General features: G+C 38.6%; 2 protein-coding genes across 3 annotated transcripts in view; both read right to left on the reverse strand.

Moving 5' to 3' along the window:
- Positions 1-1,571, reverse strand: part of RABEP1 (rabaptin, RAB GTPase binding effector protein 1) — a 56,363-nt gene extending 54,792 nt beyond the window's left edge. The window contains exon 1 of the mRNA XM_015817862.1: positions 1,482-1,571. Within this exon, the coding sequence (XP_015673348.1) occupies positions 1,482-1,524 (43 nt within the window). The 5' untranslated portion in view covers positions 1,525-1,571. The remainder of the gene's footprint in view (positions 1-1,481) is intronic.
- Positions 1,572-5,965: 4,394 nt separating this feature from the next.
- IFT22 (intraflagellar transport 22) overlaps positions 5,966-14,254 on the reverse strand; it is a 9,567-nt gene continuing 1,278 nt past the window's right edge. Inside the window, exons 2-6 of one of the 2 annotated variants that reach the window (XM_015817864.1) lie at positions 13,795-13,874; positions 12,852-12,941; positions 11,838-12,040; positions 11,645-11,748; positions 5,966-6,076 (exon numbers count right to left, since the gene is read on the reverse strand). In XM_015817864.1, the coding sequence (XP_015673350.1) occupies positions 6,050-6,076; positions 11,645-11,748; positions 11,838-12,040; positions 12,852-12,941; positions 13,795-13,874 (504 nt within the window). In that variant the 3' untranslated portion in view covers positions 5,966-6,049. Of the gene's footprint in view, positions 6,077-11,561; positions 11,749-11,837; positions 12,041-12,851; positions 12,942-13,794; positions 13,875-14,254 lie in introns of those variants that run through there. The other variant, XM_015817863.1, reaches the window with a different exon arrangement.

Here is a 14,254-nt window from a genome sequence, read left to right on the forward strand (position 1 = left end):
TAGTCTCAACCTTACCACAACTGATACCACGCTTAGTATTACTATTTCACATCTCAAGGGTGCAGGAAGTGGTTGCTGTGCAGAAGAAATGAACAATAATATAAAAACTGTTTAGGTGACAGTTAAAGTAAGTGGTTGGATAGGCATGAAGGAGGATCAGAGGTGAAAAAGAGACCATTAAAGTCAGAAAAGTACATGTTGAGGGGGTCTGAGAATGAGGGTGAAGCTATAAGCAGAAAAGATAACAACTGGAACAAATCTTGCTTTGCAATGAAGCAAGAAGAAAAAAAAAGGAACACATTGTGGCTGAATTTATAGCCTGCCACTAAGTTAACAATAAATTGGCTGGGTTCACAAAACATGCTAAGTCCCAAAGAACTCTACTTGCAGCCAGTACACAACTCCAAGCTGGAGAAAGCTAAAGTAGAGGGGTTAGTGGGAGAGAGAATGAGCAAGAAATAAAATAGTTTGGGGTAAGACTCATCACAAAGATAAGAAGGGAGGAAACTCGTGTGTGGAAGAGGGGAGAAGGATCCTCGTGATTGGGAGACTGGAGGGAAAGAAATACAGGAGTCACTTGAGAAGGAATTGGGTATGTCTAATTTAATGAAGAGAAGGACGAGGGGGGGACATGATAGCAGTGTTCCAATATCTCAGGGGTTGCCATAAAGAAGAAGGAGTCAAGCTATTCTCCAAAGCTCCTGAGGGCAGGACAAGAAACAACCGATGGAAACTAATCAAGGAGAGAAGCAACCTAGAACTAAGGAGAAACTTCCTGACAGTGAGAACAATTAACCAGTGGAACAACCTGCCTCCAGAAGTGGTGAATGCTCCAACACTGGAAGTTTTTAAGAAGAGACTGGACAGCCATTTATCCGAAATGTTATAGGGTTTCCTGCCTGAGCAGGGGGTTGGACTAGATGACCTTCAAGGTCCCTTCCAACTTTACTATTATTATTATTATTATTATTATTATTATTATTATTATTATTATTATTATTATTATAAGGAGAGGTGGGCTACGATGGGACAGAGACGAGAGACCGCAGGGATGGGTGGCTGAAGCCAGAAGTCATTGTGAAAAGCGATGGTGGCTAAGGAGGTGGGGACATTGGGCCAAGGAGAAGAAAGGACCCGGGGGGGGGGGGAGCAGGAGGCAGCGGAGCCAGAGAGGGAGAGAAATGGCGAAGGAGGGTTTCTAGGATGCGGGCGAGGAGAGCGGCAATTAAGGTAGTAGAAAACGGAGGGATTAACTCAGGGTGGGCACGGGGAAGGTAAGAAGCGCCCGTGGGAAGCGAGGGGCGGATAAAGCGGGGCTCCGCTCCTTCCAAGCCCACCGCCCCTCCTTCCTTCCCTCGCTCTCTCTGCGGCCTGCATTCCTCTCCGCTTCCCACGCCCCCCTTGGCTCCCAGGTCGAGGCAGGATTAGCAGGCCGCGCCGGCGCCGGCGCCCCCCCCCCCCCCCGGCCTTCCCTTCCTCACCCTCTGTCGACTCCGAAGCCGGGGTCTCCCCGGGCTGGGCCATGACTGAGCCAGCTCGTCCCCGTCACGCCGAGGCCGGGTCCGCTACGTCAGGAGACGAAGCCGAACGCATCTTGACAGGCGGAGGGGGCGGGGAATCGGCGGCGGCGGCGGCGGGAAGGAGGGAGCGCGAGCGCCTACGCATGCGCCCGGTGGCGCCGAAGGCTGTTGCGGGGAGGCGGGGTACCGTGCTTTGGGAACGGAGCCTAGTGGGGAATAGAAGCTGCTGCAGCTCCCTGCTGTCAGGGTGATGGAAGTGGCTGCCAAGTTGGGGAAAACTGAATTAAAAAGCGGGGATGAAGATTCAGTGTCTCGTTGTTGTTGTTGTTGTTGTTGTTGTTGTTGTTGTTGTTGTTGTTGTTGTTGTTGTTGTTGTTGTTGTTGTTGTTGTTGTTATTATTAATAATAATAATAATAATAATAATAATAATAATAATAATAATAATAATAATAATAAACTGCTTCCATCCTGCGACGATATCTGTAATACCATCAAACATCCACATCTGCCTATCCCAGGTCCTGGGTAAGGACTCGATAGGTAGACAAAATGCCAAATCCAGTCTGAACATCTGGCTGACTGTGCGATGATCCATAATAATAATAATAATAATAATAATAATAATAATAATAATAATAATAATAATAATATAATTTTGGGGTCCTTGGGGTTAACTAAGAAAAATAAAGTGAATGTGATTGTTCTCAACCAGAGATATGTTTATCACAGATGGCAGTCAGAAATCTCAGTTGGAGTTGGAACATAGGAAATGAATAAATAAACAATGTGGGACCTAGATAAGTTGTCAAAAGGTTAATTAAAATAAATTCTGTAGAACAGTGGAACAGTCTACCTAGATACAAAGATTGCCTCTGAAATTTTGGAAGAAGACCCTGGATATCATCCCTGAGGACAGTTTGATTGACATTCCTGCACACTGCAGAATCTGGGCTAGATGATCCTTGTGATTCATTTCTACTCTGCAGTTCTGTGTTTTTATGATTTAACACCCTTCAAAAATAATAAGTACAATAACAGATTACCTGTAAACATATTCCTGTCCTTCATGGGTATTTTCCTATTATGGTGAGTGAGTAATTGGTGGGACTTAAAATATGAAAAACTGAGGACTGTTGGTCTAATTTACCCCTTATATTTGTCTTGTTCTTCTGAAACCATGGAAAATCAGGCTGACCTTGATGATTGGCCCCCAAATTTTAGAGATGCAGTTGAGGCCCCAGGGTCTCTAAAACAATCCAGGCAGCATCCTTAATTGAGTTCAATGAAGTTACCACAGATAAGTATATATCAGAGGTTAGCAGCAGCAAATCTGAACACATACGTCATACCAAACCAATGTAGGAAGACACCCCCCCAAGAAAGAAATATGTTGGGGAATATTAAAAAGGCAGAATATTATATTTCCCCAAAGGAACAATAGAAAATCTTAGGCAGAAACCACCCCCCAAGTCTCTCTGCCCCAAGAGAAACCAGCTCTGTAGAAATGCAGATTTGATCATCCTTTCAGAAAGACTGGAGCCAGGAAGCTTGGAGCTGATGGGATTAGAAAGACAAAGACCCCTAGAACCAACAACCCCTCACCCAAAAAATCCAACACAGGACATAGCAGGATATGACATTTAAGACATAATAGGGTTAACCCACCACCATTAGAATACCAGAAAGGCACACTGAACCTCAGGTCAAAGTTCATGCCACATGAACAGGAACAATTCCAAACACAAAAGCCCAAGAAGGTTAAAAAAAACCCACCACTCCCAGCTTCTTGTGGTCAGCTGTCCCAGAGCCATATTTCTGTCTGGTTCTGCAACTCAATAAACAAGAATCTTCTTTTCTAAAGCAGTCTCCATTTTGTTTATTCCTGGCTTGGACTGGACCCTGATGAAGATTTTTCTTTCAACACCACCTTGCACAAATGCTTAGATAAAGATAGATATGAGTTTGCGGTTGTATAGTTAAGGAAGGCAACCCTGAAATGTTGGCATCCTAGCTAGTAAATTCTTTATTTTGTATTGATGGTTAAACATGCCTCCCGTCACAAGGATGAGATGGAGAGAAAAATTTAAGAAAGGATGGTTGGGATTCAGTAAGGCTGAACATCATGTTCTTAAATGCAATAGAAGTCTAATTATAAATTGAAAAATATAGATACCTTATCTGTTTTCTCTGCTTGCAGATGTCACAGTAATTTGAATTATATTATCAACATAGAAATGCTATTGTTATTTTAGAAGCAAAAAGATTATGAGTAGTTGGCTTGCATGCATAAACATAGATCCATTGCATTATTTGTAACAGTACGTTATTCTGCAAATTTGGTATGGAAAATTTATCTTTCTGAGGAGTAATCCCAAGTGATCTCTAAGACAGCAGATAGGTCCTTGTTATTGCATGCACTGTAGTGCCAAGAGGAAAAAATGATTTAGTGTAATTTTTATTTTAATGCAATACTATTAATATATCTGCTCCATGTGTATTTACTTATTTTTCTCCTCCTAGCATATTAAAATTGTGATTTAGATGGCAACGCCTGAAGTGGTTTTATGGACATTATCCAGGATTTTTTGAGGGCTGTCTACACCCCTGAGATCTCACGTGAAAGACTATTTCTGTAAAGTAGGATATAGAGGAATGTGTTTGGAGAACAGCTTAAAACATGAGTATACCTGGACATTGGTATGAGCTAAAGTTTGAGCTTATTATGTAAGCCATAAAGGTGGTGAAGCAGAATCACCTTCCATACTTTTACTCCATTGGCAAAATGTTGACCAACTGCATTATTTAAGGTGTCCCAGATCTTTTATATAAGGATTAGCCAGAAGAAGAAACAAGCTATTATAGTCTTGGTAAAATAGTTCTTATCTGGTCCAAGCTGGAAACTAGATAGATGAACTCTATTGAGTTGAGATATCATTGAAAAATTTTTAGTTGTAGATCTCAAGAAAGAGGACCAAGTTCTCTATAGTGTTGCTCTGCCATTTGTGCGTTGAGTCCCTGCCCTCCCTGGGAAGAGATTAAAAGTTGGATCCAGGTTGTAGTCAGTGCTTCTCTGAAGGAAGAGGACATTCCAGCCATTCCTCAAGAAGGCTGGCCTGGATCCCATGGAAAGAACAACTTTCATCTTATATACACCCACCTTTTCTTGAAGAGGCTTTGGAGAAAGTGGTAGGGCTCTACCAGTTTGAATTCAGGCCTGACCATGAGTAATAGTTACATAGATTACTTATCTTAGTAAGATGTGAAAGGAGGAAGCATTACATCTTGTGCTCCTTAGCAGTTTTTGATAATGTCAGCCAGTGTTTTTCTGGTTGGTTCCAACCAACCTCCACATTCTTTTCATTCATTCCATTTGAAGATTAGTGTTATATTTTTATCACAATCCAGTACTTCTTGCTGGTACCGAGCCCAAGAAACATGTTCTTTTTCCTCTTTGTATCCACCATGCTTGAAATCTAGAGCTAATATCTATGAATTTTCTGACCTCAGTTGTGTTAATCTTAGTTTAAGAAATTAATTTTTAGGGTTTACATAACACACTGAACTATTAGCTTGTAAAGACATAAGCTAGGTTCTCTCAATGTGCAAGATAAAATGTAGTTGGCTAGCTTGTAAATCAGTGTTATCATATAAACACAGATCCCTTCTACAAATTATGAGAATTTCATCTGCATTTCTACAAGGAACACAAATTCCGTTGAATTTTTTTTTCCATTTCCAATTCAGTCAAAGGAATTGTATCAGATCTTTAGGGTCTCCCATATCTGAATGTTAACCTGGCAAGCCTGTTTTCTAAAATGCGAACTTGGGCATAGTTTTATTGTTGTTGTGCTGGTAATTCCGGATTCCTCAAGGATTGTACAGTGCAGTTTTTCAACAAAGGTTTGAATAAAACAAGTCTGTCAATTTACAACTTTGGAACTGTATCCTACAAATGCCCCAAAACAATGTCAGCTCTTTTTTATCTCCTACTCTAATGAAATCAGAAATAAAAATGATGCATGTACATTGCTAAGCAAAGACATATTTATTAGCATCTTTCTTATTAATACTATTTTGTTCTGGAAACTTAGGTAAGCCGCAGGATTCTCATGAGAGGCTAGTGTATACCTTTTAAACTGCCAAGGATCATTCCAGCAACACCTCCATAAATTTGGTTTTCATCCTGAAACAATAGTTTGCTTGCAATCATAAATTATCTTAACCTATCCTGCCTCCCAGATATTTTATGTGATTGAAAATCTTTGCAAAAAACATTTAGAGGAGATGTAATTTCCCTCCTCTTGTCTAAAAGGTTCCATGTGGATGCATGTTCTGAATAGATGGAAAGCAGATGAGACACCTCCCCAAATGCTGAAAACAAATGTACTAGTAGTTAATGTTCCTTGCATTGACTATAAGTTAAAATAGATTCAAAACTCATGATCTCATTTGAAAGCTGTCTGTATTAAGAGTCTGAAAGCACTCTTTCATTCCTCTGTAAGAAGTGTTCACCGAAGACTTTGATATTTCATGAACCTGAAAATTTTGTTTCTTCCTGCAAAAAATATTGATAGAAACTAATTATTGAAAAATAATAGCACTCAAATGTTAGGTTAGGTTGGAGAAGCATTTGTGGTGAAATTCCCATGTTAGCAAAATCTGCTAGTACACCATGAGAAATTAATCAAAACTAAAAAAAAAAAAGCTATGTTTAATAGTACATAGACTAAAAAAGGAATCTGTTCTTATCTCAGTGATTTACTTCTCTGGATTTGTCTTTTTCCAGCTAGTGGTTATTTCTGAAATGGCAGTGAATGGAAATGGAAAATTCCTTCTCTCCCCAATGCTGTACAGGCATAAGAGAACTGTGAAAAGAACCTACTGATTGCAGTATGGCAAGAGCAGTTTTTGAAATTTGCCCCTTTGCAGTAAGGACACATGGAGTCAAAACATTACTATATGTTGTATAAACAGTAGAAACAGAGAACCCACATTCCCATACTTAACAATGAGTTCTTTTCTTCCAGGCAGCTTATTAAAAAAATATTTAGCCTAACTGCGGAACAAAAACTGAACTGGTGAAGAATCTCAAATGATTCTTCACCAATTCAGTTTTTGTTCTGCAGTTAGGCTAAATATTTTTAGGCACAGGCCTATCTAGAGCGTATCCTGGAGTCTCACAAAATGACTTGTTGCAAGTTTTAATTTCAGTTTCTGCAGATTAAAAAGTAAGTAAAGCAGTAAATCTCCAGTTGAATTGGCTTAATATATTGTGTGAATACACCATAGATTGAATTCAAATATCATGCTACCTAGGAATTGTTCTTAGTTTATTTGTTCAATAAAGTACCATTGACTTTGTTCATACTAACTAATGGCTACAAAAAATATTTGAAAAATCAGACTAGCATAAGCCAAGCTTAACAAAGCACTTGATAATTTAGCTTGATCTATAAACCCAACTGCACTGTCTTGTACTTACATTATTTTTCATACTTAAATAATAATGTTTGATTAGTCATTTTTAATGCATCAAACCTCTTGTTAAACATTCATTTCAAAGGAGGAGGAAGAGGAGGAGTCACCACTTAGTAAAGGGGGTATTGTACAGCTGGAATGGGTGCAAAAGTGATGTTGCATTTTGTGTAATTTTAAACAGCACAATGGTTTTGGAATATTTGGCGTCTTGTTGCCAAAACAAAACTTGCTGTATAAACACTATTCTTAAGATCTTTCTCTTTTAAAGAGCAGAAAAAATATATGTTCCATGTGCCTTTCAGAAAATCAAATAGATATTGCCAAATTGAATAAACGCTGCATCTGAGTTTCCCCAAAGAAGAAACAAGATTGAGAATGTGTTCCAACCCTGCTTCCAGGGAGTCATCTTTTATAGACAATATATGAGTTACTTCTCATTACAGCTAGCATAGTTCTTGATTCCTTCTCACACTTTAGAGAGAAAAATGACAATCTGTGACACGTGTATACATTTTGTTTGATCTTTTAAAGTATTATAATAAGATGACCCCTCCAACTACCTTTACTTGACTCTAATTTGTATAAAAGTTTCATTTATTATTTATAAAAATGTAGACAAAAATGAAAGTGACTATTTTATAGAGAAAATGAACTTTACTGTACGAGCCTTTGCATGATTAGTTAGTAGATCTCATTTGATTTATAGCCCTTATTTTTGCATGGTCATACTATAACTCAGAGAAGATCCAAGTGTTTTTATCCCTCTGTTAGAATCCTCATAGCAGTTTCCTCTCTAACAAGGTCCAGGTCAAACTACACATGTCTGCAGAATATTTTCATTTTTTTACTCCTATCAGCATGATGTAATCATGATGGACTTTTACCCATGTCAGACTCTTTGTCTTTCTCTAGTACTACTCTAGATGTTTCTTCTGCAACTTCATCTGCCAGGACTACTCTATAAACTGAAAAGCCCTTCCAGAAAGTATAGAATATACACCATACAAAGAATGGCCACTCAGGTGAAATCTAAACCAGGACCATTGTCACCCATTAATTTAAAGTAGCTAAGATCTTAGTTCAGATACATGAAAATGATATAAGATTGTTCATGCACTATTTATCATTAAGGAATCCTTGGATGAAATAAACCAAAGCACACTTAATGTTCCTGGGAGGAAACTTTGGTCTCGAATTGTTAATGATTTCACAAATTTTCCTGCTATTACTGATAATGTTAAACACATTGAAGCTTCTGCTCAACTACTGGTAGGCAAGGGATTCAAGTATAAGTAAGGAAACAATGTTAATCAGCTCTCTGATCTCATTCTTACAGTTAAAGAGCCAGCTGCTTTATCAAGCATAGATGAAGAAAAGCAGGAAGATGATACCAAACTAGAGTTGACTTTGTCAATTTTAAATAAGTGGTTGCAGCACACAACTGAATGATTAGATCGGAGATTGATCCTTTTCAGAAAGGCAGCATGCTTTAGTAGAGCAATGAATGCGAACGGATGTAATGTAAAGAAGATAACAATTAAAGAAGAACACAAACTAATTTTATAATTACAGAATGAAACCATAGATTATAACATTGGACATACCGAAGGATATTTTTGAACAATGGACACAGAACTTAATTTTAATAGTGTCAACAGAGACATCTGCCTCTACGGAGACTGTGTCTAAAACTTGCTACAGTCAACTTGCCATGGGACAACTCATTGCGGAACAATAGTAGATCACAACCTACTACTCAATAAGATAGAAAAATGTGGGTTAGACAGCATCACCACCAGATGGATTCATAGCTGGCTGACCGGCCGTACTCAGCGTGTAGTCCTCAATGGAACTGCATCTACATGGAGGGAAGTGTGTAGTGGGGTGCCCCAGGGCTCTGTTCTAGGCCCAGTGCTCTTCAACATCTTCATCAATGATTTGGACAAGGGGATAGATGGGGAACTCATCAAATTTGCGGATGACACCAAGCTGGCAGGAATAGCCAACAGAAGACAGGCTTAAGATACAGGAGGACCTGGACAGACTTGAACACTGGGTGCTATCTAACAAAATGAAATTCAATGGTGAAAAAAGTAAGGTTCTACATTTAGGCAAGAAAAACCAAATGTACAGGTATAGTATAGATGGTACCTTGCTCAATAGTAGTAACTGTGAGAGGGATCTCGGAGTCCTAGTGGACAATCACTTAAATATGAGCCAGCAGTGTGCTGCAGCTGCCAAAAAAGCCAACACAGTGCTGGGCTGCATTAACAGAGGGATAGAATCAAGATCACGTGAAGTATTAATACCACTTTACAATGCCTTAGTAAGGCCACACTTGGAATACTGCATCCAGTTTTGCTCACCATGATGTAAAAAAAGTGCTGAGACTCTAGAAAGAGTACAGAGAAGAGCAACAAAGATGATTAGGGGACTGGAGGCTAAAACATATAAGGAACGGTTGCTGGAATTGGGTATGTCTAGTTTAACGAAGAGAAGGACGAGGGGGGACATGATAGCAATGTTCCAATATCTCAGGGGCTGCCACAAAGAAGAGGGAGTCAAGCTATTCTCCAAGGCGCCTGAAGGCAGGACGAGAAGTAACGGGTGGAAACTTACCAAAGAGAGAAGCAGCTTAGAACTGAGGAGAAACTTCCTGACAGTTAGAACAATTAACCAGTGGAACAACCTGCCTCCAGAAGTGGTGAATGCTCCAACACTGGAAGTTTTTAAGAAGAGACTGGACAGCCATTTGTCTGAAATGGTGCAGGGTTCCTGCCTGAGCAGGGGGTTGGACTCGATGACCTCCAAGGTCCCTTCCAACTTTATTATTATTATTATTGTTGTTGTTGTTATTGTTGTTGTTATTATTATTATTATTATTATTATTATTAATTCAATTATTTAAAATTATTTCAAAATTATTTAAATTGTCATCCACATTTTATTTTGTCCCTTCTTTGGCGTCCCTTCTTTAATGATTCCACTAGACGATTTCTTCAACATTAATGTAACTCTTGTCCCCTGGTGAGTTGTCCCGTGGTGAGTTAGCCATGATGAGTTGTCTCACAGAGAGTTGGCTGCAGCAAGCTTGATGCAGGGAGTTGGCCTTGGCAAGCTGGCTGTGGTGGGTCGTCGTATACCCCTCCAAAACACATTATGGAAGAGGAACAAGTTTTATCTGACAAGATTGAGATTGTGTTGAAAGTAGATTTACAAATAACACGCTACCAGAACAGAATAAAAAAAGATGATGCACTGAACAAGAAAAGAAACTGGCTGATGTCTTAATAATTAAAGAAAATATATGAACAATAAACCAAGAGAGTGACCAGGATAATTTTCCTGTATTGGAAAAAGACTTGTTAATGTTATGAAGAATGTCATGAGAAGGGGCAAAGAAAAATGGAAAAGAAATCAAGTTGTACAACATTAATGTAAGATTAAAACGATCAGACGTAAAAGGAAAAATATAAAGTTCATTTATTTGATCAAGATTCAAATAGATATGTTGCTATCTCTGATGACCCTGGTGGACTGTTGCTGACACCAAGACTGAAATGATAATGTTTTGTGGATTTGTTTATAGATAAGAGATGGGATATGAGAGCGAAAGGGCTGCCTACTGGGAGTATTTCAGCTCTTTTGCTTTGTTTACTTAACTACCAGTGAGGTTGCTTAATGACTGCAAGCAAGGGTGCCAACATTACAACTCATTGAGCAAAGCAGTCATGTGGACATCTTGCTTATCTACCACTTCGCTGAGTGACTGAGATTCTGGTCCCAACTATGGTTGTAAATTGAGGACTACCTGTAAGTGTATAGAGAAGAGAAAGGGGAAGCAAACAATAGACGCTAAAGATTGCCAGACCTAGTAAAATGAAATAAATCATAATAAGATTCGTCGATGGAAATGATCAAGGAGAGAAGCAACCTAGAACTAAGGAGAAACTTCCTGACAGTTAGAACAATTAACCAGTGGAACAACCTGCCTCCAGAAGCGGTGAATGCTCCAACACTGGAAGTGTTTAAGAAGAGACTGGACAGCCATTTGTCCGAAATGGTATAGGGTTTCCTACCTGAGCAGGGGGTTGGACTCGATGACCTCCAAGGTCCCTTCCAACTTTATGATGATGATGATGATGATGATGATGATAATGATGATGTAAGCTAAACTACAGCATACTTAACTATGGTGTGTATAAACCACAATTAGCTCAGTTTGTACAACATATTATCATAAACCAAGAGTTTTAAACCATAAACGCTAGATTTCACATAACACACTAAGCCAAATGTAGGCTTAGCTTGAACTGTGAACCAAATCTTAATTCAGTATTGCCTGAGGAAAGGACTTTGCTGTTCTTAGAGACCTAAGAAATCAAACAAGTTCAGGAAGTATATGGGATCCAAAGCTATGCATTTCTCATTGTGTACAGCACAGTGAATGCTGATCCTCTTATTATACAATTCCAAGTCAATACAATTATTCTATATTTGGAAGAAAAATTAATGAGTTTGTAATCATTAAAAATGCCTAATGAAAACTTAAATTATTAATAAATAATAGCCATTTATTTCTCCAACATTTATCATATTACTAATTAATAATCAGCATCTCCTCTCTGTCCCGGTTCTCATTTACCAAATTAGTAATATTCTTCAGGAACTTCACAAATTCCATTCTGACATCTTCAGGGTCTTCTTCAAGGCTGGAGTGTATCAATGTCAATCTGTTCAATGGTGAAGCTTTGAAGTTGAAGAGAGAAAACAGTGAATCAGGTCTGTAATTTGACAAAGATAACACAAAAATGGGGAAATAAAGGTTATGGTCTTACGTAAAGTGAGATTCTCTACATCTCCTGCAGTGCCTGGCTTATGATGTGCAATGAGCAAGCACTGATTCTCAAGCAACTGCTGCTGTTGGACAAAACAGGAGTACCACATTTCAATTTCCTTCACATGGCTTGGCAAGTCTGGATTAAATATAATGACGACACCATGGGAATCTTTCATCAGAGCAGGCCAGCAAGTTTCAAATCTAGAAGTGCAAAAGAAAAAAAATGTTGCTGGAAACAAGAGTATTGTTTGCTGGAAATTATGCAAACAGCTGCAAATAATTTCACACTGCTTCAAGCCAGTTTTTAAGGTGTTTATATGCCGCCCATCTCATTATCAAAGTATAAAGATTACTATAAAATGTCAAGCATTGTTTGCTAATAACAGCAGTTTCTCAACCTCAGCAACTATGAGTGAACTGCAACTTCCAGAATTGTTGCCAGGGGAATTCTGGGAATTGAAGTTTACATATCTTAAAGGTGATGAGGTTGAGATATATGAAACCAACAAACCAAATTATAATTTAATTAAGCTTTAGTGATATATGTGTTCATAGTCTTCCTACAGCCCAACATAATTCACAGGGTGGTTGTGGCTTGAATAATGGGAGACAAATTCTCATTATGACATTTTAAATTCTCCAAAAATAAGCAGTGAGGGATAAAATTGCAATAATAATTAAAAAAATTATGTGCCTTGAGCATATTTCCTTTCAGAACATAATCTACAAGCTTGTTAATCATGCTAATACCCTCCAGTTTTAGAAACTACTTGTCTGCAACAAGGTGCCTCTTTATCTGTGGAGGTTTTCTGTGATTTAAAAAAACTGGTTTGTTAATCGATGTATTACACCGATACAGTCTCTGTTTCAAATCATAATTTCTAACTCTATTTTGCTAGTTTATTGCAAATCTTCCATCAATTCAGCTGGTTCCTTAGCTTAATTGTCTGGCACAGGTTGTGAATTGACTTGTACCAAGAGAGCTGGCAAGGCATATAAGAAACTTGCTCACTTTTGATCACCTCCACAATCCCACAGTTCAAACCGGCATCCTGGTCCTTTGCTGTTTCCATTGAAATGTGGCTTCTCATATTCTAAAATCCTAAAATTTAAAAACAGGAACCACATTTGAGTAAATAAAGCAGGCATGCTAGAGAAAAAGGAACCCTGATCTGTATACTGCCAGAATATTTTTCAGATGAACTGTACTGTATTGTATTACTTGCCACGGTTAATTTCTCTTCCTTCCAATCGAAGCCTAGTTAGAACTCTCTCAGACATTCAATCTTCTCTGCCCATTGGCTAACATCCGCCACTATTAACTCTTGTTTCAACAGAAAGAGGGATTCATAGTCTTGGATTTATGCATTAGCCTGTCAGTTAAGAGCTGCATGCAGACAAATGTACTAACATGGAATTTACATGAAAGGGGCAATGGAAGACTAGACCATCCTGAGATTAACAAATCAAACAGGGTGCCAGAGAATGCAAACTCCTTATGTTCTCAGCAGAAAAATGCAACAATCTCATGTGAGCCACACATTTGGCAAACCTTTCTGCAGGATAGTAACTTTGGGGAGATTTATGTACAAGCAAGATAATCACATTCATTTCTGCAGTGATCCACATGTATTAGACTGGATATGTACTAAATGTCAAGATTTCGTTATTGAAGAAGTAACTTAGAACAGGTAGTCATCAACTTACAACTATTCATTTAGGCCCTGTTCAAAGGTATAGTGACACTGAAAAAGAAGTTACTTAATAACTGCCTTGTTTAGCAGTGGAAATTCTGGTCCCAATTGTGTTATAAGTCAAGGACCACCTGTAAATCAGTATGATCTAAGATGTTTTCGGACAGGGAGAAATGAATAACAATGAGTTTAATTAACGGATTCAGACATTTCAAAGCTTGTGCAGTCAAGAGCACAGCAAATTAGCCCATTCCTCCTCACCTTACTCCTTGGGTGGGGATGTAACTGCCAATACCTTCAATGGTCTCTGACAAGAAGTTTGCCAAGACAGATTTTCCAGCCTATCACAAACAAATACAGAAACACAATTACAGAAGCATTAGCAGGAGTAAAATTAGAACAAAGTATTGCGATGTCCCTGACAATACCTTTTCATGGCTACTCTGACAAGTTTGGAACAGAGGTATTTTTAATACTGGTTGCAGCTTAAAGAAGACCCCCACCTGGAATTCCTCCCCAATGTGGTTGATATATTTTTAAATAATTTAGAGATGTGATGCATGAATGATTAGTTTCAAGGGATATTCTGACATTGTTTTTCCCATCCAAGGTGAAAAAGGATTTTTTTGGATTCCAACTCCCATATGACTCAACCCAAATTGGCAATGATTAGAGATCTTGAGAATAAACTTTCTTTAGTAGGTAGTTCTCGACATTTCAG

This window comes from Protobothrops mucrosquamatus, unplaced genomic scaffold (genome assembly GCF_001527695.2).
Source record: "Protobothrops mucrosquamatus isolate PMUCROS unplaced genomic scaffold, P.Mucros_1.0 scaffold643, whole genome shotgun sequence".
In the NCBI taxonomy this organism is placed as follows: domain Eukaryota; kingdom Metazoa; phylum Chordata; class Lepidosauria; order Squamata; family Viperidae; genus Protobothrops; species Protobothrops mucrosquamatus.